At 36.2% G+C, this 22,775-nt stretch overlaps 1 protein-coding gene across 4 annotated transcripts in view; it reads right to left on the bottom strand.

Moving 5' to 3' along the window:
• Nucleotides 1–773: 773 nt before the first annotated feature.
• The window catches only part of LOC131428313 (serine proteinase stubble), a 127,194-nt gene continuing 105,192 nt past the window's right edge, over nt 774–22,775 (bottom strand). For all 4 annotated transcript variants that reach the window (XM_058592174.1, XM_058592176.1, XM_058592178.1 and 1 more), the window contains 5 exons: nt 14,188–14,365; nt 13,971–14,123; nt 13,783–13,898; nt 2,068–2,223; nt 774–1,997 (listed from right to left, as the gene is read on the bottom strand). In XM_058592174.1, coding sequence (XP_058448157.1) covers nt 1,837–1,997; nt 2,068–2,223; nt 13,783–13,898; nt 13,971–14,123; nt 14,188–14,365 — 764 coding nt within the window. In that variant the 3' untranslated portion in view covers nt 774–1,836. The remainder of the gene's footprint in view (nt 1,998–2,067; nt 2,224–13,782; nt 13,899–13,970; nt 14,124–14,187; nt 14,366–22,775) is intronic.

Raw genomic sequence — 22,775 nt, 5'->3', positions numbered from 1 at the left:
AACAATTTAAGAGCCTAAACTAGATTAAAGTTCTAATCAGTCACTTGGATAAATTTTTAGTTGAGTGCATCCACAATCATCTTTATTTTTGTTTTTATGATGGAAGCCTTTACATTGTTTCATTTTTAATGTAATTGTGCTCAATCGTGTCTTGCATGTTTCTGAAGCACTTTTCCTAAATACTCAACAAAACTGCTTTATAAAATCAGCCAAAAAGATGTAATTTTATGCCATCAGTCATCATTCATTGTTTACTTCATTCGATTACTGCACAATTTTACAGTCACTCCATCATTTCTAAGTGCTTCTATTGGAAAAGACAAAAGTATTTAGATCCATACAAATGAACCGGAAAGTAAGCCGGCATGTGAATTTCCAAAATGATTACATACATTCGACGACATTCACGAATGACTTTCCTACGTCGACTCTTATCCAGGGAGCTTTTCTGGGCATTAAGCTTTTTAGCGCTTGACACTGACGAAGCTTTGAAGCTCACGAGAGAGTTAAATAATATGGAGACACACGATGATTTGTTATTTAAGGCTATATGCTTGCACCAAACGGTAAGTCTGCTTTGCTGAAGCACCAAAAGTAGACGATTGCAATCCATCATATCGGTGGTAATGTTTAGTCCTGATTGCAGTTATTGAGTTCTTCTTCAGCTCGTCAGTTTTATTATGAATCTCAAAATATGAAATACCTGGTGAGAAGAGGGAATCGCTATAATTTCCCCATAACAAAACAACTAGCCCTTTTTTTAATCAGTTTTTTTTATTCTTGTGAATATTGTACAAAAATTTTATTATGTTCTTTCATTTCAGTCCTTAACAAATACATATTTACAAACAATTCCCTTTCGTTGAAACCATTCACGCATCGCAGTAAAACTCTTGTTCTCGTTTTTTTGTGTATAAAATAGTACGCTCGATTCCCGCTCGCAGTCGGCACATAGTATAATCAATCCAGACCTCGCTTTCCTCTGTAAGCGTCTTTGGTCCGCAGAATGTAAAACACCTAATTTTGGGCTAGTTTCTAGTTAAGATGAAATGCTAAATGATGTTAACGTTAATTTAGAGCATGAATATAAATAAATAAATAATTCCATTAGTTCTAAAACTATCGAAGTGACAATTTGTTTATTGCTAGGATTCATTCAGCCATTCATAGCGGATATATAAAGATCCCTGTCGCATTCACCCGAAACTATTTATCACAACTTAGAGAAGACTGCCTTATATTACGACATAAAATTCCCACTAAACGCTTATGTTTTCACATTCACAAATGCTGGTGAATATCGATGTTCTAAAATGTCCGCTTACTTCTAGAAATTCACAATGAGTACCATCCGATGCAACCGAAGCTTGTTTTTTTACGAACACTGGTGCGTGCTTTGAGCGGTTTTCCTTTCCATCTTAAATAAAAATGATATGCATTCGATAGTTATCTCACCTCTTATCTCGGTTCCCTTTTTCTCTCCCTCTCACATGTCGGTATCGATCTATCGATGAAATATTAGTATTCACACCCAGGATGAATGAGCGTCTAACTGGTTTAAAAACTAGCACCCTTCAGTCGTCGATTCCATCGACAGATCAATGTGTTACTTCGAGTGACACTCAGGCCAGATTAAAACAAATCAACAACTCAGCGAAAGTCTTCGACTTTGCTTGAAAATTTCCCCCCACCCCCTCACGAACGACTCAAGTGCCACACTCTGGCCAGATTCTTCCATCTTCGAAGGACGAGACCAGGGAATGCATTTCGTTGTCCTAGGAGCTTGTACGTAGATCCTGGCGCTGTTGCCAGTGGGCGGTGCGTCTCGTCGGGTTTTCAAAACTGCAGAATCTGATTGATCCAATCCCGGAACTCCGATATCCGTGTGTAGACACCCGGTTGATTAGCTTCCGCGCAGCCAATACCCCAGGAAATGACACCAGCCAGCAGGAAGCGTTTGTCCGGTCGTTGAATTACCATCGGACCGCCGGAGTCACCTGAAACGAAATTGTCGAAGTTTTTTGTCTGCTGCTAGTCGGACGAGAAGTTTTCAAGGGAAACACATACCTTCACACGAATCATAGCCACCTTTTTTCCATCCTGCGCAGATAAAGATATGCGGAATGTGTTCAATGTAACCTGCACTCCGGTACATGGTTTCGCAGATTTTGTTTTCGATCACGGGCACTGTTACTTCCTGTAGCACGCTGGGCAGTGGACCGTCTGAAATTGAGAATGATTTAGTTGGTTTAGCTGGTTATTTTGTAAAAATTTGATGGTTTTTTTTCTCATATTGATAATACCCATAATTGAATAGATTCTGAGATAACACGCTTATCATTAGTTCAGAGTACATTTTTTTAAAATCCTACCAAACTGCACATACTTGAAATCTAGGTAATATTATTAGATCATTTCTAACTAGTGTTGGAATTTTTAGCGCATTTGACCAAATTATAGACAACTCTTCTACTGAGTATTTGAGTACAACGGTAGTATTTATTTCTAGATGTATCTTGTTTACATGATTAGTTTTCTCGCTAAACAAAGCAGTTTAGCCCATTCACATCGAGAATATTCCAGCCATAATACAACAAGACACAACACTGATCTTAATATCCTGAACGGTTATAGAAGTATATATTTCCGACAGAAACAACAACACAAACGATGATAGATTGGACTAAGTTGCGATCTGTGAACGAAATGCCTCTCAACTTTTGCTAGATTGTAATAAGAACGCCTCGACTCCAAGAAAAGATACCGAGGAGACTTAGCAAATAAAATTGTGCGGACTTCAGTTTCATTTAATGTATGTTTTCTTTACATGAAAAGTCTGTCAAAACAGAAAGTATGATTACGAATCGAAATATAGTATCGGGGCTTGGTTTTGTCTTACTTTCATTTGTGTTATATCGACATACTGAAACTTATAATTGCATCATACTTTTTTTAAATGCAAAATGTAAGAACCCTGTTAATTGGTATATAATACTCATGTTCACGGAATTTCCACAGTTTTGCACATGACTTGTTTTTTCAGTCTTCTGGTGCTGGAGGCACATAATCTTAGGTTGAACTAACTATAAATCATATAAATCCCCTATGACCCATTACTATCTCAGAATGTTTACAAATCATTAGTACTTCAGTCAGTGGCGTATCTAGAGGTGGAAAGGGGTAGACGAAAGGGATGATCGCCTCGAGCGCAGCCTCCTTGGGGGTGGCAAAACAATCTACGCAGGGACTTTTTTGCATACTTAACCGAACCTTGAGATGGGGCCGACAAAATCTTTCAATGGTTGAATGGGGGGACCTGTTTTTTTGCTCACTAAACCGGTCCCTTCATACTGTACTATAGATTATCGAGCGCTAATTATCCTAGGTAAGCCACCGACTACAGAACTACATAATCGACAAAGTTTTAAACTACAACTTTTTTCATGACTACAACTTTTTTCCCCCGGACTACATTACGAAGAAAGAAATCTTTACTTTAGCTTGAGCTTCTCTTTCAATATGGCCATCAACCTCAAGTAAAACCCATTTTCCTAAAATGGAAGTTTTTTTTTAAATTCGTGAACATGGGAATAGCATCGATTGTTAAATACTTTAGCTCAACAGAATAATTCAAAATCAAATGAATTTTTTTTCTGTGGAATCATTATCAGAAAAACGTGATTCATCCACCTAGCCGTGAGATGATACCTTTCTTTATCAATCCGCATGTGTTTTCTGCATGGATATTCTTAGGTGTTTTAGTTCTCATGACATTATTTTAATTATCGTCGTTTTAAACGGCAAATTGAGATTCCAATCTCTCATTACTCTGTAATGCCTAAACTGAATGAATTTTAAAAACTCATCATCTGTAATTCCAGAATCAGATATAATTCACCAATTTTGTATAGGGCCTTGAGTCAGGATTTGTATTTTGTATGGGACCTGAATATTTGTTTTTGGAGTTCAATTTGGCGAAAATTATCGAGAAATTTTGAGAAAATGATTGAGCTTTGAGAAACGATTCGATACTGGAACAGGAATTGTAAAATCGGTGTAGCCGAAATCAGTTAAATTCACCTGAGGAGTGAGAAATTGTGGTGCGAATTAAAATTTGGGGGTACATTCCGAATCCAAAAACGAATACCGCTTAAACTGAAATAAATTTGTTTGGTAATCGACTAAACCAGTTGTCGGATCTGACTAAAAAGTAAGATGTTTTATAGGATTTTAAGACCTTTCATTTAAATCATAGTTGATTTTTAGATTTCATTTGAATCTTAGATCGGTTCAGCCATCTACGAGAAAAATGAATTACATTATTTTAATTTCGTTTCACATATCATCCTGTGGTTCCGCAATCAGAAGTCGGATCTAAACGTAATTCAGGAACCTTGTTTGGGAGTATACGACTTTTCATATGAATCTGAGTTTGTAGAAAACGGTTTAGCCATCTCCGAGAAAATTGAGTGAAATTATTTGTCACACATGCATTTGCTGATCTCGACCAACTGATTCGGAAGGTATATGGGTGTTATGTTTTTCCAGCATTAATTGCTGTAATAAGTTCAAAACAATATAATTATGGAATTGCTTTCAACTCGAAAATTGTGCCATCATCTGGTTTACATATTCGAACGATTATCTTGATAAAAACGAACCGTGCTAAAATCGGTCCGAAGCAAATTGTCATGAAAAAGGATGCTGTACACAGTCTTTTTGGTACTTAGAAACAATTGTATGTAACAGTACAAAAAATCATGTTTCACGTAGCTCCCAAGCATTGCTTTGTCATACAGCGCTCAAAACTCCTACTGCTGGAATAGGGAGAAAAGTCGCTTATACAAAAATGTCGATATCTCCGTTGAAAATGGACGGATTTTAACAATCTATGGCTTGTTTTCACGGTCAAATGTGACAGATACTGTCATAAAACTGAAAATTTTGACATAAAACTCAAAAAGTAAACATCCGATCTCAAAACCAATACAGTAAACATCCAATCTCAAATCTCAATACCGTTCTGGGTGATGGGGAGACCTTTCATTTGCGACTAGTTTGATCAAAATCGGTCCAGCCATCTCTGAGATCTCGACCTCTTAGTTGACAACACACATACAGACACACACACATACACAAACACACACGAACATTTGTTCAGTTCGTCGAGCTGAATCGATTGGTATATGACATTCACCCCTTCGGGCCTCGGAAAAATTTTCTAAAGTTTGAGCGAATTCTATATCTATTTTTTATATATAAAAAGGTAAAAAGGCGGGTGCGTAATGTCAGAGACATAACTGCATATAGTGAATACGAAAACAACTAACACGTTCCTTAACACTTTTGAATATCAATTAGTTGATCAATTGTATGAATTATGCAAGCATTCCCCTTTTTCACATTTTTCGCAAAAACAAAGAAGGCTTCACTTGATCTCGATTACTGTGAATTTCACGCAGGGAAAAGTGCACTAATGTAATCAAACTGTTCTAGATTTCCACTAAACTGAGGATATTTACCTTCGATTTGTGAGCAAGAAATCCTAATAGTTCTTTAGAAAACTTTTAGAGCGGCTGATTTTGTGTGATGCTCTCCACGTTTCGTTGTTTTTCACCAATGCAAACGACTAGCAGCCGTGGCGTAATCGCTCTTGTCGGAAGCGAAACTAGCTTTGCAAATGACATCTCACACAAATACATCTGCTCGCAGTGGCGATAGAATCCAAACTGATCCAATGTATGTTAAGAGGTTTCTTTTTACGTGATTTCATTTGTAGCTTTTTCACTAATGGGTGGTCCTAACGGATATAAAAATAGCCGCATACAGAACTTTAATGTCGATTATTTCATTTCGGATTTGCATAATTCATTGAAAGAAACTATCAAAATGCTGTAGGGATTCATTTCTAGCATTCAGAACGATCAAATTGTGGAACTCACTACGATATTAAGCACTGTTCGGAACATTTTTCTCGAACGATTTGTTGTACAGCAGCAGATATTTTGTTCTCTTCCTCAGAACGCGTTCTGATTGGCTGATGTTGACATGGGTCAAATGAGACAGGTTTTTCAATAGTGTACTATTGAAATACTTCATTGCTGTTGCTATACACGTTTAAGTTGAAAAATTTCGTTTCTACTGGTAGTTAGATTATATAAATCCTTTCACAGATCACCGAGCCATGAGCTTCAAAAATACATTTCAGAAAAGTTTGTTTGTGATTATGTCACACAACAGAAAATTACTTGTGATTATGTCACACAACAGAAAATTTTATCATAAAATTGTGATAATATTTTCGATGGTATGTAGCAAAAATTATGTTTATTCGTTAGATACAACAAGAGATATTCACGATCAAAAACTTATCACTCTCTCAGAGGGTACATTTTGAAAAGGCGCCTCATAGTAAAGTAAGTCGTATTCACGACAAAATTCATGAGATTACTATTGGCTATGATTAAATGACTGAAAAAATCACTTCCGAGATTTTCATTCAAGAAACAAGCATCCACAAAACTCTGAACCTCAAAGTTCACAAATGATTTTTTTGTGTCAGCAAAACTCAATGATGCATTTTTTCACCCACAGAAATATCGCCAAGGGAAGAAAAGTTTCGGATGAAATTTCGATGATGAATTTCCACTACGCTTCAGTTTGACACCGAAGTGATTCGTGCAAGATTTATTTATTATATTTTTATAGTGGTTTTCAGCTGCACATAGAATGCGACGGAATCGTCGCAGGATTGCGAAATAATGAGCGTCAGAACCACTGATGCCAGGTTTGCAGATTGGTATGTGAATGTGCAATTTAGTTTGTTAGCAGACTTTACAATTAAGCCGACTTTTTTGCAGATTTTCGAAATTTTTATAAACAATCGTCCATTTTGATGACTTTTGCTATTACTGTAGGGTTTTCGTTTGGTATTTTCGTCATGCTTCTAAATATTGAGGTCGCATATACACAGACGCCTAAAATTTCACCTGGCATCGCTGCCAGAAAATTGGACAGTTGTTTTACCCCCTTCGCTGTCTGTTGTATTGAAATTAACTAGTATTAGAGCCAAAAGAAAAATTAATTGGCTGTTGGATTGAGGCCAATTGCATTTTCAGCTGCTAAAAATCCTTAGCGATAATTGTTATTTCATTGTTAATCGAAAGCATCAACAAATGCATATCTGTCAAAGACGACCAACTTTTTAGAGTAGACAAATAGCACAATCGATTGAAGCACGATGTTTTGAAAACCAAGGCGTCGATTAATAAAAAATATAAATGAAAAGAGAACATACTAAGCACAAAATAACCATTATGTACGATTCAGACGATCCGTCTTCTTATGTCACAGTCAATCTCCGTCACCGGCACCGTCAACATTAATTACATGCATTCTTATGGAGCCATTCACACGTAACGTCACCGTCACGGTACGTCTTGATAGACGGAGCGTGTGAACGTTCCGGTAAAGAAAGTATTAAACTAATTTTGACGGAAGCTGACGTTCCGGTGTGGTGACGGAAGGAGGCGGACCGTCTGAATCGTACATTGTGTCAAATAAATAGCACACGCTTAAAAAATCGGTGCAAGTTGTAGCCGTAATCTGACACATACGCATTATCAATATGAATTCATTATGACTGAAGTTTTCTTAATAATAAATAAAAAATTAGTCATTGTAACGGTCAATTTAAAAAAAAAAATTTGACTTGTGGTCTCGAAGGGGTTGAATAGATGCGAATGACAGTTATTGCATCGCAATCTTTTCTAGCCGACAGTGAAAATCACTATAACAATAAAAAATCTCAGTTCGTGCTCGCATCGCATCCGACACAGTCGAAAATTTCTTACGGTCGCGACGACAGAAACAAAGACAATACAGTGCAGTGAACAATAGAGTGTACGAAATGGGCAAATACGATTTAACAAAGCCTGAAACTTGGCCTACAAGGCCAAATTCAATTTGTATTGATTTCAAACGCTGCAAAGTTAGACCAGCAGCAACCGAAATTGAAATCTTGCTTAAGGAACGAATGCATCTAAGCAATGGATGATATGAGCAACGGACAAAATGACCTCCAATCTTCGCTAGAAGGAAATGGAAGCTCCTCTCCCCCTAGAAGAAGGGTGACAACGAGATCCAACAATAAAAAAATAATTTTATGTAACAAAAACATGGGTAAATCGGCCCCGTAAAGCTATACGCAAATTGGCCTGAATAAAAATTGTTATAAAAAAACATGAATAATCCACCTAGCAGTGAGATGATACCTTTTTTTTATCAATACGCATGTGTTTTTGCATGGATATTCTTCGGTGTTTTAGTTCTCATGACATTATTTTAATTATCGTCGTTTCAAACGGCAAATTGAGATTTTAATCACTCATTACCCTGTAATGCCGAAACTGCAAAACATATCGAATTTCAATCTTAGCGTGCGACAATCGATTGAACATTCCATAAGATGTCGAAGTAAGTTCCACTTTAGAGTTTTTAGTCATTATTTATGGTACTTCCAGAGCCGGTATTCAGGAATTAGCATAGCCCAAAATGATTCGAATGGCCATAAATTATTACGCCAAACAATTTACATGAAATTTATAAACTCATCATCTGTAATTCCAGAATCGGATAAAATTCACCGATTTTGTATGGGACCTTAAGTCCTGTAATATTTGTTTTTGAAGTTCGATTTGGTCTTTTTTGAGAAAATGATTGAGCTTTGAGAATCGATTCGATACTGGAACCGGAATTCTAAAATCGGTGTAGCCGAAATCAGTTAAATTCACCTGAGGAGTGTGTAGACATCTTTGAGAAATTGTAGTGCGAATTAAAATTTGGGAGTACATTCCGAATCCAAAAACGAATACCGCTCAAACTGAAATAAATTTATTTGGTAATCGACTATCCAAATCTGCAAACCCAATAAACCTGATTAATTTATGTGAAATTAACATTTTTATACTAATCACCCTGCATTTTCTAAACCAGAAGTCGGATCTGACTAAAAAGTAAGAGGTTTTATAGGATTTTAAGACCTCTCATTTGAATCATAGATGATTCTTAGATTTCATTTGAATCTTAGATCGGTTCAGCCATCTACGAGAAAAATTAATTGCATTATTTTAATTTCGTTTCACATATCATCCTGTGGTTCCGCAATCAGAAGTCGGATCCAAACGTAATTCAGGAACCTTGTTTGGGAGTATACGACTTTTCATATGAATCTGAGTTTGTAGAAAACGGTTTAACCATCTCCGAGAAAATTGAGTGAAATTATTTGTCACACACGCATTTGCTGATCTCGACGAACTGAGTCGTATGGTATATGGAAGTCATGTTCTTCCAGCATTTATTGCTGTAAATAGGTTAAATCAAAATAATTATGGAATTACTTCCAACTCGATAATGCTGGTATCATCTGGTTTACATATGCCATATTCGAAAGATTATGTTGCCAAAAATGAGCCGTGCTAAAATTGGTCCGAGGCAAATTGTCATAAAAAAGGATGCTGTACACAGTCTTTTTGGTACTTAGAAACAATTATATGTAACAGTATAAAAAATCGTGTTTCATGTTGCTCCCAAGCATTGCTTTTTCATACAGCGCTCAAAATTCCTTCTACTGGAATAAGGTTTACACAAAAATATCGATATCTCCGTTAAAAATAGACGGATTTTAACAATCTATGGCTTGTTGGATAGGTATTACCGAGCGAAATCTAAGTCTGGAAACATATTCTGTTTTCAAGGTCAAATGTGACAGATACTGTCAAAAAACTGAAAATTTTGACATAAAACTTCGTATAACTCAAAAAGTAAACATCCGATCTCAAAACCATTCAATAGCGTTCTGGGTGACGGAGAGACCTTTCATTTGCGACTAGTTTGATCAAAATCGGTCCAGCCATCTCTGAGATCTCGACCTCTTAGTTGACAACACACATACAGACACACACATACACACACACACACACACACACACACACACACACACAGACATTTGCTCAGTTCGTCGAGCTGATTCGATTGGTATATGACATTCGGCCCTCCGGGCCTCGGAAAATTTTTCGAAAGTTTGAGCGAATTCTATACCTATTTTTTATATATATAAAAAAAAGGTAAAAAGGTAAAAATAATAAAAAATCTCTACTAAATAAACTCGCAACTGAATCTGAACGACAAATATATTTTTGCCACATTCCAAATAGTGATTATAGCGACGAAAGGCTGTTTTAATTCCAACTGGTTGGAATTAATCCCAATAAAACACTATTTAACCTGAATTAAATTTAAAGGAAGGAGCGCAGCACTGTCAGCATGTTTCAAACACACAGCAGGCGCTGTTATTTCTGCGTATGATATTGGCTAATATTTTTTATTCAGCTGCATAACATGCTCTGTGATTGTTGTTGTTTTTAATGTTTTTATAATCATTACAACTATTATTAATCACAGTACTTGCTGTTATTATTAATGATATTACTCCACCACAACGGCATTGCTGAATAAATTTATACATAAAATACATCACCAATATTGATCCTTTTATGGGTGGTCGATACGCGCACTGAACATTTTCAGAAAGGTTCAGCTTTTGTTTATCTGCGAATTTATTCATCATGTATTCTGCAAAGGGTTGAGATTCTTCTGTTAGAGAATCATATCAGATATATTTAATTTACGAACATTTTTTCTTGAAAATAATTGAGTTGATGTTCGGTAGTGGACTTTTCACAATTGTTTTTTTTGCCATGTGAAATTAGTTTTGATGAGATTCGTGTTGTTAAGAAATCAGTACTGAACTTTTATGCAGTAAGTTTTCTGATCGATGATTTTTTTGTCTGAAAATCACAAAGTTTCAGTCGCGATTTTCGAAATTTGGATTTTTTCCCAACACTGATTTTATTTGTAATGAATTTAATTTTAATTTGTAATTTCGTTATGAAGAATAAAAACCCCTTCTTAATCCACCTAGTGGTGTGATAATGCCTTTCTCTTCTTTCATAACAGTCTCATTAAAATATATTTCATACTTTTATTAAATAATTTCGGACACCAATTTTGACACCAGTTGATTCAGATTGATTCAAGTAGTTCACAAAAGCATGCTTCAGTGTTTATGTCACAAAGTCAGCATCATTTTTCCAAACTAGTGCTTGACATTTGCGTTACCTATTTGTATGAGAACAGTGATGCTAATCTAAAAAAAGCCTTCTCAGTCCACTTACTGGAATTTTCATATATCTTGATTTTCGATTTTGAAAATTTCATGTACTCCCCCCTATGGTGCTTTTTCAAGATCGAAAATTGTCAAACCTTTACCACCGGGCAGCACCCCTTACGCATGTCCGATTTAGCTCAAATTTTGCATGAAGGCTTTTTTAGAGGTGCTTGAACTTTTGAGCAGTAGAGCTTAACGAAAATAGAGGTGATACCAAAATTTTGGCACCCTTATATATATAAGAGCGGTAAAAATCAACGTGTTTTGTCGGTTACGTCACATATACCATCATATATCTGGTACCAAAAGTCACAACCATTTGATCTTCGAACTTGATCAATGGCCCGACAGTAGCTTTCAAACGAGCCTACGTTTGTTAAAATCGGATCAGCCATCTCTGAGAAAATTGAGCGCGTTCAAATACAACGCTTTTTGTCGGTTACGTCACTTATACAATCAGTCACGTACCCAGAGGGGGGGCCCGAGGGGCCCAGGCCCCTCCCGAAATCAAAAACAGATATTTAATTATTCAGAAAATCTCAGACATGTTACAGAAATAACAAGACAGTAAATGTAAAGAAATGTAATACAATAACAGTTCCAGTGAAAAAGTTTAAAGTGTCTGTTGAAAACACCCGTAAAAGGCACACCGAGAATTAGGTGCAATCTTCAGTAACATTATTTTTCATCTTTGGGCCCCTCCCGAAACGAAATCCTGGTTACGGGCCTGTATACAATCATATCTCCGGAAAAAAGGCAAAACCATTTTAGAATTTAGAATATTCTAGAATGCATGCAAAATGCAAAATTAGACACAATTTTAAACGCTATTGTATACCATTGTTGCTAAGTACTTGAAATATTGTGTTCGGCAGCCTCTTTCAAGTTGTTTTTTCTATGATTCGATTTCAGTATGCTTCGTTACTTCGGTATCATAATCGTTCGAATATGATATTAGCGAAATAGCAGTATTCTCGAATTAGAACATTTCTGTAACTAAATCTCGATGAACATTAGAAAAGGTCCCAAGTGCAAGTGACAGTTTCTCTTGGTTTACTCTCTCTTTCAATTATTTCGGCAAATTCCAGTAATTTCCAATAAATTCTACAGTGCATGTCGAAAGTTGATGGTTTTTGCTATAATCCTATGTGAAGTGTTAGATGGGAAGATTGCTGATTGGACCGTAATACTCGAAAGAGAAAGTAAACAAAGAGAAACTGTCATTTGCACTTAGGACCTTTTCTTGTGTTTGTCTTCAAATCTATTTGAACTGTTTCAACATTAATTGCTGGAAGAACAAAATTTTATAGTGCATAATAATTACATTGATGTTCACAAAATCTTATGGAAAGTGTAAAAAATGTTCCCCAATTAACTCTGTTTGAATTATATGACATTGTTATTTTAAAGTACTTCAAACTTCAAAGTTACTGCATTGGATGGGTAAACATTTCTCCTTTTGATGGAGCCTATAAGCGCTAGCACAGTGGAAACGGACACATTTATTTCATTTTGTAGGCATTCTCTGGTTGTTCATGACTGCCCCACCCCCCACAGTTCGGGGAAATTCGGAAGACTCATTAGTTGGGGACAAAATCGATCTTATTGGCAGTATACCACTCCAGAACCTCCTTGGAATAGTGGTAGCTTGTCAAATCGTGCCAAAAGATGGCTTTTTACTTATACACTTGCAGATGAATGGCAATACCTACTTTTTCAGGCATTCTTCGATGGAAACTTGGGATATTATTGTCGAGAATGTGACGAACGGTTCCGTTTTAAGGTCACCACTGATAATCGCTTGCCGAATCATGGCCTTCTTCGCAAATTTGTCGACAAACACGAACATGATTCTTTTCAGCACATCTACACGTTCAATCGCGTCGTAAAACTTTTGTCCAAAAGGCTGCTCAAAGTCGAGATTATAGTATGTTTCGTCATCGACTAAAGTTGAAAGTGGTGCAATTTAAGTTTGTACATACTTTGGTCTCCGGATTACATTTTAAAAGGCCTTCTCAATATCACCGACTGAACAAAGTCTGGATTAACGGTGCTATGTTAGATTACTTTTGTAGTGAAGGTGTACATGGATAAAAATCCATTGTCGGTACCATGATCGAGAAATTATGAACATCATGAAACGTGTCTTCTCATGAGTTCACACCAATAATTAATGATATTATGAGTAAAATGATTTAAATCATAATTTTTTTATGGGATTTGCTCACAAAATCATCCGTAATAGAAGTAATGTTTCTAGATTTTCATGATTTCATAATCATGGTACCGGCAATGGTTTTTTATCCGTGTAGTAATTGCACAGGCATAACATTTTCAGAATTTCGCATTGTCTCGGTAGGTAATTTTTAACTTCCGTTATTGCATCTATCTTTTTGCAATATGTTTTTCGTTTTTCATTGATAGAAAATAAAGCCCAGTTCACTTTAGTTCCGTTTAGTTACAGGTATAGAAGTTTAAAAAAATGTTCTAGTGCGTTGTATTCCGATTTCGAATGATGAAAATTTTCACATGTGCAAAAGTCTCGCAGCACTTACCTTCATACAGTCGTCCCCATCCGGTTACGAATGCGGTCCGGCCAATAAAGTTTTCATCCCCATCCGGGACACAAACGGGAATGATATTTGGCTGGAATATCACCGGTTCATAAAACCTAAAACGAGAAAGTTTGCGCATTAGGATTGATCTTTGATCGTTGAACCTTGTGGCCTTGGGAACCAATTACCTCAACAGAGCAAGATCATATTCAAATGTCCGGGGGTCGAACTGTGGATGAGATGCCACAATCTGCACCCGTCGCTCTTGGTAGCCGTAGGGTTCCTCTTCCAGTGCCAAATCGTATTCGCCTAGCCGCAGCAGCAGGTCCGACGGAGGCACACTGAAAATGTTGTCCTGGTTAATGTTCCGAACGATAAATGATTTTCCGATAAACTACTACTTACTTATCCACACAGTGAGCCGCTGTGATGGCCCAGTTCTCATTGAGCAGTGCGGCACCACATTTGTGCAGGTAGGTTGAGGTACGCCACTGTCGCAACGATATTTGCCAAGGCCACCGCCCAAAGGATGCCTTCGTTCCACCGACTATCCGAGGCTCCGGGAACATCCGCTTACCGCACACTGCCAAAACAAGGAGGGTTGAGTTTAGTACGATGTTGATCATGTTGAGATATTGAACTAGTAATAAAAATGTTGCAATTCTTAATGCGTCTTCTCCAGGCCACGATATGGAAGCTGAACTACCGAGAATCGTACTGATTTAGCGTATTACCGTCGGTGGCGGATCGGTCCAATCATAAACCTGTTTGCTAAAATTATATCGTTTTTGCTGGAGTCAATAATCGTTTAGAACAGACGGCGGTTGTGTTGTGGGAGGCGGTGATTCTACAGAAGCAATCAAGATTAATTTGTACTGATTACGATTCGATTGCCGTAGATTTGTTCGCCCGGGTTTAATCGGCAAATCGTAAGAACTGGGTGGTTTATTTTATAATCACAAAAAAAGGAACCGATAAAGGAGCTACAGCTCGACGAAGAAGAGCATGACGGTGTTAAATTTGCGTTTTTTGCCTGTTTGGTTTTTTCTCTTATAATGGATTAGCATGATTTCCAATTAGTGTTGAATCTCGTCGGTCGGTTCAACTAAAATCTACGGTTTTCGTGTGTGCCTGTGATGAAAGAGTTCTTAGCTCAGTTTATGATTCCGGAGGTCAATAAAGTAGGTATTGATTGAGGTATCGGTTATTAAGAGGTTATTGTCGGTAGCTTGACTAAAACGGAGATGAAATGATTGAACGTTGATTTTGTTTATCATTAGTTCCCATCATCGGCACTTCAATAAATATAGTTCGATGGTAGTAGAGATCTAACATTAATTTTCGGCTCGTGTATGAGAGTATAAGCATTACATCTTTTCTAGCATTATTAGACGATGACTGAAAACAGTAAAGATCAGGTTTCGGAACCTTATGAGTATGCCGAAAATCTCATTTTACTCCTTCTATGAACATTTTTTGTTCGTTGCATTGCTCAACGGGAAATTGGCAAGATAAAAATATTTTCGCCATTAAATTTTTTTGGTGTGTGGTGTTTTCACAAAAGTTGTTTGTAATCAACTAGTGCATCTTTTGATGTGAAAAGTCATTAGGGAGTTCCATGCTTGAATTGAAATCTTAAATCAAACAATATTAATCGAATTAAAAAATTATTGTACTTCACAGCAAAGTTGTAGGACATTCTATTTTTGCTTTAAATTTGATCGAGTTACGTCAATTTTACGGAGTGAAAGGAGGGCGGCTTAGAAAAATAACCTTTTTTTGTTCTAACTTTTTTGTGAACAGTTTCACGAGAAAATGGGTTGTCAAGCTAATTATTGTGCTCAATTTCGCTCAACTGGGTTTTTGACTGTAGGCTGCCATTCAAAAGTTGTGATTGTTTTTTCATCATAAACTAGTCTACCTTCTAATATCAATATTCAACAGATGCCAGATCAATAAAAATTAATCTTATACGGTTTCTAGGAGGATATAAAATATGGAAAGTTTAAAGAGTAATCTGAGTGGGTGTTATTTTTTTAACTCGTTTAAATAAGTGTTCTTAAAAAAATCGAAAATTTCATATTACTCTTAAACACCGAAATGTAGCAACATACCTTATGATAAAAAAAGAACCGGAATTTTCATTTTAAAATTCCCGCGCTTGTCCAATCGGTAAACTTTTATTCTCTTGGTAACACTTTTATACACATTCTGTCAAATTTTGACGCATATCGTACGATTAGTTTTTGTTTGGCGTCCTTACAAAGAAGTTGAAAAATTTTCGTGTGGCGATTTTTATAATGGATGAAAATTTAGAACAACGGCTCGCCTTCGAAGCGCCATTCGGTCGATTGTTGTGCGGTTTCGACGTCATATTCATAGATCCACACCTCATCACCAGTTATGATGCATTCGATGAATGTGGGATCACTATCTGCGTTGGGAATCAACTTTTTGGCCACATCAACACGACGCTGTTTTTGAATGGAATTCAGCTTTTTGGCACCAGCCGAGAAGCGACGCGTTTCAAACCCAAAACATCTGTTAAAATGTGTTCGGCTGATCCATAAGATATGCCCAACAACACAGCAATCTCTCTAATCGGTACAGAACGATTTTGCAACACGATTTGCTTCGCCGATTCAATGTTTTCTTCAGTAACAGATGTTGTTGGGCGGCCAGGGATCTCATCATGATCCAAGCTTGTACGACCACCTTTGAAGCGTTTATACCACTCGTATGCCTATGTCAAAATTTGACAGAATGTGTATAAAAGTGTTGCCAACGTTGAGAGAAGAAAAGTTTACCGATTGGACAAGCGCGGGAATTTTAAAATGAAAATCCCGGTTCTTTTTTGATGCTAAAAAACGCTAAACAATTTGAATTAATTTATTCCCAAAAAAACTGATTCGATTAAGTTTAATTGATTGGAAGCAGTGTTGGTGATTGCCGAAAATTTGACAGAAGCTGCTCGATATTTATCAATATTGTATACAACATTTTCAATCCGGTAGAAGATGCTACAAAAACTCGAGTCTCTCAATGCATGAACCGCGAGAGAATTTTTCTACATTTCTTCGCTCCACTTCATACTCTGAGTATTTCACGGCCCTTAATAATATTACTGCCTTATAATGATTGGTGCTGTGTGGAATTTACCAACAGAGAATCGCACGTTGCCAATTATCGCAGAAAATCGAATCGATAATTCGACATGATGATTCTCATACTAGGTTGCAATAGTTCAAAACCCTTGTGTGGAGCATTCACTTACATTTTCATAGACACAATGTTAATACAAAGGTTTTATGCACATAGTTGGAATAAGCGGCAATAGTAAAATGATTCTATCGCAATTATCCACTGCCCATACAAAATCGGACCGCGAAACGAGAATAAGCGACCGTTTGTTGCTTCAAAGAGAATCCCCACAGCAGCGAGCTAACCTTTGATTCTCAGACAGGTCCTCGAGAGAAATTCGCTCTCGCACTGGTGTCCATTCCATGTTAAATGAACCATGCCGGTTTTTTATTGCTGCGATGATATCCGTCTCTCTTTGATGGCACTGATTGAATCGTGTGAAGAATTGCTAGTGAGTGTTCTTTGATAAGATAAAAGCCATCCTTGATTGGAAGTATAAGACACAGCTTAGAAAAGTTGTTCCGAACTAGAATGCCATGGTATTGCTATCAACAAATATTTTTACTAGCTTGACAACCATTCAATCAGCCAACTACAAACTGAAAAATACGAATAATTTTTCTGAATCGTTTCGAGACGCCTGTGATATTGCGCTCTCTTTCTAAACTTTTGGTATACAACCTCAAAACAGCACGCCGTGTGTTCTGCTTTTTTCTACGTCAACGAGTTCAAAGTTACGCTTTGAAAATAAGAGCGTTACATGTATCATTGTATGGTTGGAATTCACGGTCACCAACTGCTCAGAAATTACAGGGTGGGTCATTTAACCCCTTAATGCTCAAAAGAAATATGTTTCCCTTCTATAAAAATCGTTATAGATTGTTCAATTACTATTAAATCGATGTTTTTTTTTACTGAATGTTAAAGAAAACTTATTTCCAAGGCGACAAATGTGTTTCTGAACGAATAACTAAAAAAACTATCAATCTTTATTGCACTAAAAAGTTTGTGCAGAATGACGTATAGAAAATAGAACACATAGTAAATGTGCTATGTGCAACGTCCACAAGTACATGAAATCGTTTCGTAGAATGCCATAACTAACTGTTTATTTTACTGTTCTGATAATTAAAGCAATTGAAGCCATAAAATCAATTACGATATAATACTTCTTTTATTTATTTCTAAGAATCATAGGGAAAAATATTTCCCATGAACTTATAGGAAACTTATGCACCCTGATATGTTTTTCTGGTGATATTCTCTTAATTTACACCCCCAATAGCTAAAATATTGTCTTGCACTGACATATTTCGTCCTGAACATCTTATGGTAGTGAAAGAGTTAAAGTGGAAGAATCGGCAACCCGCAATAACTTTTGACAGAATTGTCAGATCGACTAATGACTAAATACCGCGTTCAAAAATATTGCCTGTATTGTCATAGATTCGTTTACTTAAATGTCCCATTCTCTCCTAGCCTAGCTAATTGATTCATACAGTTAATTTAGAGTTAAAGGCTCTTATTACAGAAGTGTCCAGCGCTGGAAACTGATAACATTTTTTTTTAATGTCGTGCTGGAAACTTTCACCTTGCCTGCTATCCGACCTCTCATATGTGAATGTCGCGCGAATCACACAGATGAAAGTCGCATGTGACAGTCATGAGCGAGCGCTACGTGAATGTAGTGGAAACAGTCTTATACCGCTGACAGACATGTGATTTCCGTACAATGATTTCTGTACAACGTTGTACGCGTACAACGATGAGGTGACAGACATGTTTTGCGCACAGAATAAATGTACAGTGAAACGAAAAAACTCAAAATTTAGCTTAATTTCCCAGCTCCGATGATCGATAATATTGAAAATAAAATTTTTTGTGGTTTGAAGATTATTACTAGCAACTAATTTATGACAGATATAATCTTGTTTCTCTGTCTTAGCTATTAAACTATTTGTGTGTGAGTGTTCATTGGACGACAGTATCACTCATATCATTGTTTAAATGTAATTAGCATTAGAGAAATTTAGATGTTCATAATTTTGATGTTCTACCGTAACATTCACTGATAAAAATAAAAAAAAACAAATATAAATATAGAATGGAGGAAATATGAAAGGCTTTTAGAACTAATTTTCGGAACACGAGCACTATTTTTTTGCAACGACGCTGATTTCTACCAAAATGGTGATGAATCACTAAATTTTGTTTGTAAATCTTACCGACTTTTGCCAAATCCGCATAAATTTCAAGGTGTTCAGTCATAATTCCTTTTTCACCCGCATATTCACGATAAAAATAAGAGCGCATAAGCTATTAAGATTGAGTCTCAAAATAGTAAATAAATCTAAGATATTATTAGCATGTAACCATCAGAAACGGCATGGCACACAAATATTTCAGAAAAATTCTGTCAACGTAACAGTTTATTCATCACGAAATTTTCATAAAACTGAATTTAAAACCTTCTTGAATTTTTAATCATTCCGAAATAGATTTGACATAGGTTTGATGGTATTATATAATAGCAAAGTGCTTCAGAAATCTTATGAAAAACGGTCTACTACACTGGAACATAATTTGATAATGGTTTTATTAGGATTTTGAGAAGTTTAAAGTTTTTATGCTATATTTATGAAGTAACACTGAAAACTATTACAAGTATTTCTTAAATTGAATATGTAACTTGGTACGTGTTTTGCTTCAATTTATCACACTGAAAGACATGATTCGCTGTTCTCTCTATTCATACCCAAAATAAGACTCTTTCTAAACAATTTAAAAACAAGTTTTCTTTCCATCGAACGGCATTCAACCCGATGACACAAGACGAAGTAATAAGAAGATTTAGAGTTTCCAGAAGTACATAGGGGACCAATGTTATAAATGGAATTTTTATAGGTCATCAATAAACAGGATGATTACACTATTGGTTTATTCATGTATTGGATATTTATCGTTTATTATTACCACATGTGCATTCAAAATATGAATCATTATGTTTTTAAATCCATTTCAACAATAATCTTTCTTGTTATTGAATAGAAAACAATTACTCAATAATGCTGATTTTTTGTACAAAAATGAACAAATTGTTTTCCTTATTTGTATTTCAAAACTTCACCAAATTAATGAATATTTCTTGGTTTGACTGCTTTTTGAAAATATGCTACAAAGTATAAAAATTTTATGCTGCTTGTTAGCATTTTACCTAGATTTTTTTCAAAATATGACGACTGATATTGTTCAGCTTTACATTCAAAATAACTTCTCAATTGTGAAAACCATCATCATGTCAAACGAGGCACATTTCACGTTCAATGGATGCGTTAATAAGCAACATTGTCGGTTCTATGCCACTGAAAACCCTCAATTAATTGAGGAACAGCCTTTATACGACCGATGATTTACAGTTTGCGGTTGTGTTTGAGCGGACATGGTGATTAGTCCCTATTTTTTCTCAGACGATGATGGAACAACGAAAACTGTTAATGGCGATCGTTATCGAGCCATGAGGATATGATTTTGTGATACCCATTGTCAGTAAAAATGGTATGAATGGCTACCGTTTCAGACAGGACGGTGCAATATGCCATACAGCTCGACTAACAGTCGATTTGTTACGACCATTGTTCCTCGGACGAGTCATATCGAAAAACGGTGATTTTGACTGGCCCCCGACATTAACCGATTTGACGCCACCAGACTTTTTTCTGGGAATATTTGAAATCCAAGGCATACGCTAATAAGCCAAGAGCCTTAGCTCAACCCAAAGACAATATACGACGTGAAATCGCCGCCATATCGATTGATATATTGACCAAAACGGGAGCGGGTCGTATCGCCGAAAGCCATTTCGCCGAAAGTCGTTTCGCCGAATGCAATTTCGCCGAAAGTCGTTTCGCCGAATAGGTCATTTCGCCGAAAGTCGTTTCGCTGACCCGCCGTCGGAAGTGGCGGCCTCTTGCATACAAACCTGTAACCGCCTCGTTTGCCCGGTCTACTCAAAGCTAGGTTTCTTTGCTTTAGTTAGTCCGAACGAGCGGTAGCGAGGTCGGACAGCACATGGACCAAAACGATGTGGCGTAGCCGCATTAGACATTTTTTCATTTTCACCTTATAAACGGAAAATACCACCTACATTTGCCTGGTAGATACACCTATGCAATTGTTTTGATGCTTAGTAGCTAATAGTCAACTAGTTTTCTTGGGAACTACTTTCTGAGGTTCGTGAATCAATCTTTATTCAAGAATACAACAATCAATCATCATTCAAGAAGTACAATGGTAGGTCTACAAAACGGGCGTTAACGCTTTCATCTTTCGTTTGTCTTTAATTTGAATCAATTCTAATTACGATTTCAAGACGTTTTCAGAATTCGGCGAAATGACCCTTTCGGCGAAATGGCTTTCGGCGAAGTGACCCATTCGGCGAAATGTCATTCGACGAAATAACCCATTCGGCGAAATGGCTTTCGACGAAACGGCTTTCGGCGAAATGGCTTCCAGCGAAATGACCCTGATCCGACCAAAACGATGGAAAACTCGGAAACAAAGGACACATTTTGTACTTACGGCCGAAGGTGGCCATTTACGTGATATCATTTTCAATAAATAGCTGTAACCAGGCGCGTACCCAGAAAATATTTTCGGGGGAGTTTTAAAACATACTGATCGATTTCCATACGTATGGAACTACATGAGTCATTGTTTGAAAAATGCTTGGTAATAAAGTCGTTTGTTGAAAATTATTCATTTTATAATTGACTTAAATTTTTAAAAAGAAGAGTTTTTATATTTAAATTTTTTCTGAGTATCATATGGTTTTAACCCGTGCCTGGCTGTAACAAATCTCCTTGAATTATAATCGAGATGAAAATAAATAAAAATGTTTTTTTTTTATATATTATTTATTGAGGAGACCCGAAAGAATAGCATCAGAAATTTCAGAGAGAATCATGATAGAAAATTCAGCGTGGTTGTGAACATCGAAGATGTTTTTAACTGCTTATAACTTCAGATTCGATTTTGACATTATTAAACAATAACCAAATAGGAGACTTTTGGAACAGTCCAAAAATGTAGTTCTTGATAATGAGTACAATAACTTAGACATAAGCTATACGATACTGCATGAATAAAAATCCATTGCAAATCCATTATATTCTTATGAAAAATAGTTGATATTATGAACATTTTCATGGGAGATTAGTTATTGTTCATGATATCAATCATTTTGCTCATGAAATCATGAATAATAGACATGTTTGAAGATATCATAATTTTTAATCATGGTACCTGCAATGGATTTTTTTCTGTGTGCCATCCATTATTGTCTCATGTTTCGTTTTGGGTATTTACGATGCGAAAATTTCAATACTTCTTGTTTATCATTTTTCGGTAGAAATTATGTACGAGACACTTCTAGGACTCATTTGAAACCATTAGACTGAAGGTAGTATGTTGCTACGTTTTGGTGTCTATATGTTTATATGACTTTTTCGATTTTTTGTAAGGCAACTTGAACACTAATTTGAATGAGTTAAAAAAATAACACCCTCTCAGATTTCTCTTCGAACGTTCCTTGTGCTATGACATTTAAGAAAATGTATAAGATAAATTTTGATCAATCTGTCATCTCTTGAATATTGACATTAAAAGGTTGACTAGTTTTGTATGAAAAAAAAACAATTATAACTTGTATTGAAAAACCTAGTTGAGTAAAATTGTGCGCAATAGTTAGATTGACAACACTTTGGAATTCGATTTTCTTGAAAAATTGCTCACAAAAAAGTTTAAACGCAAACACTTATTTTTAAGAACCACCCTACTTCTACTCTGAAAAATTT

Source organism: Malaya genurostris, chromosome 2 (genome assembly GCF_030247185.1).
Source record: "Malaya genurostris strain Urasoe2022 chromosome 2, Malgen_1.1, whole genome shotgun sequence".
Lineage (NCBI taxonomy): Eukaryota > Metazoa > Arthropoda > Insecta > Diptera > Culicidae > Malaya > Malaya genurostris.
The sequence above is the reverse complement of the archived record's forward strand: the minus strand, read 5'-3'. Positions and strand labels throughout refer to the sequence as shown.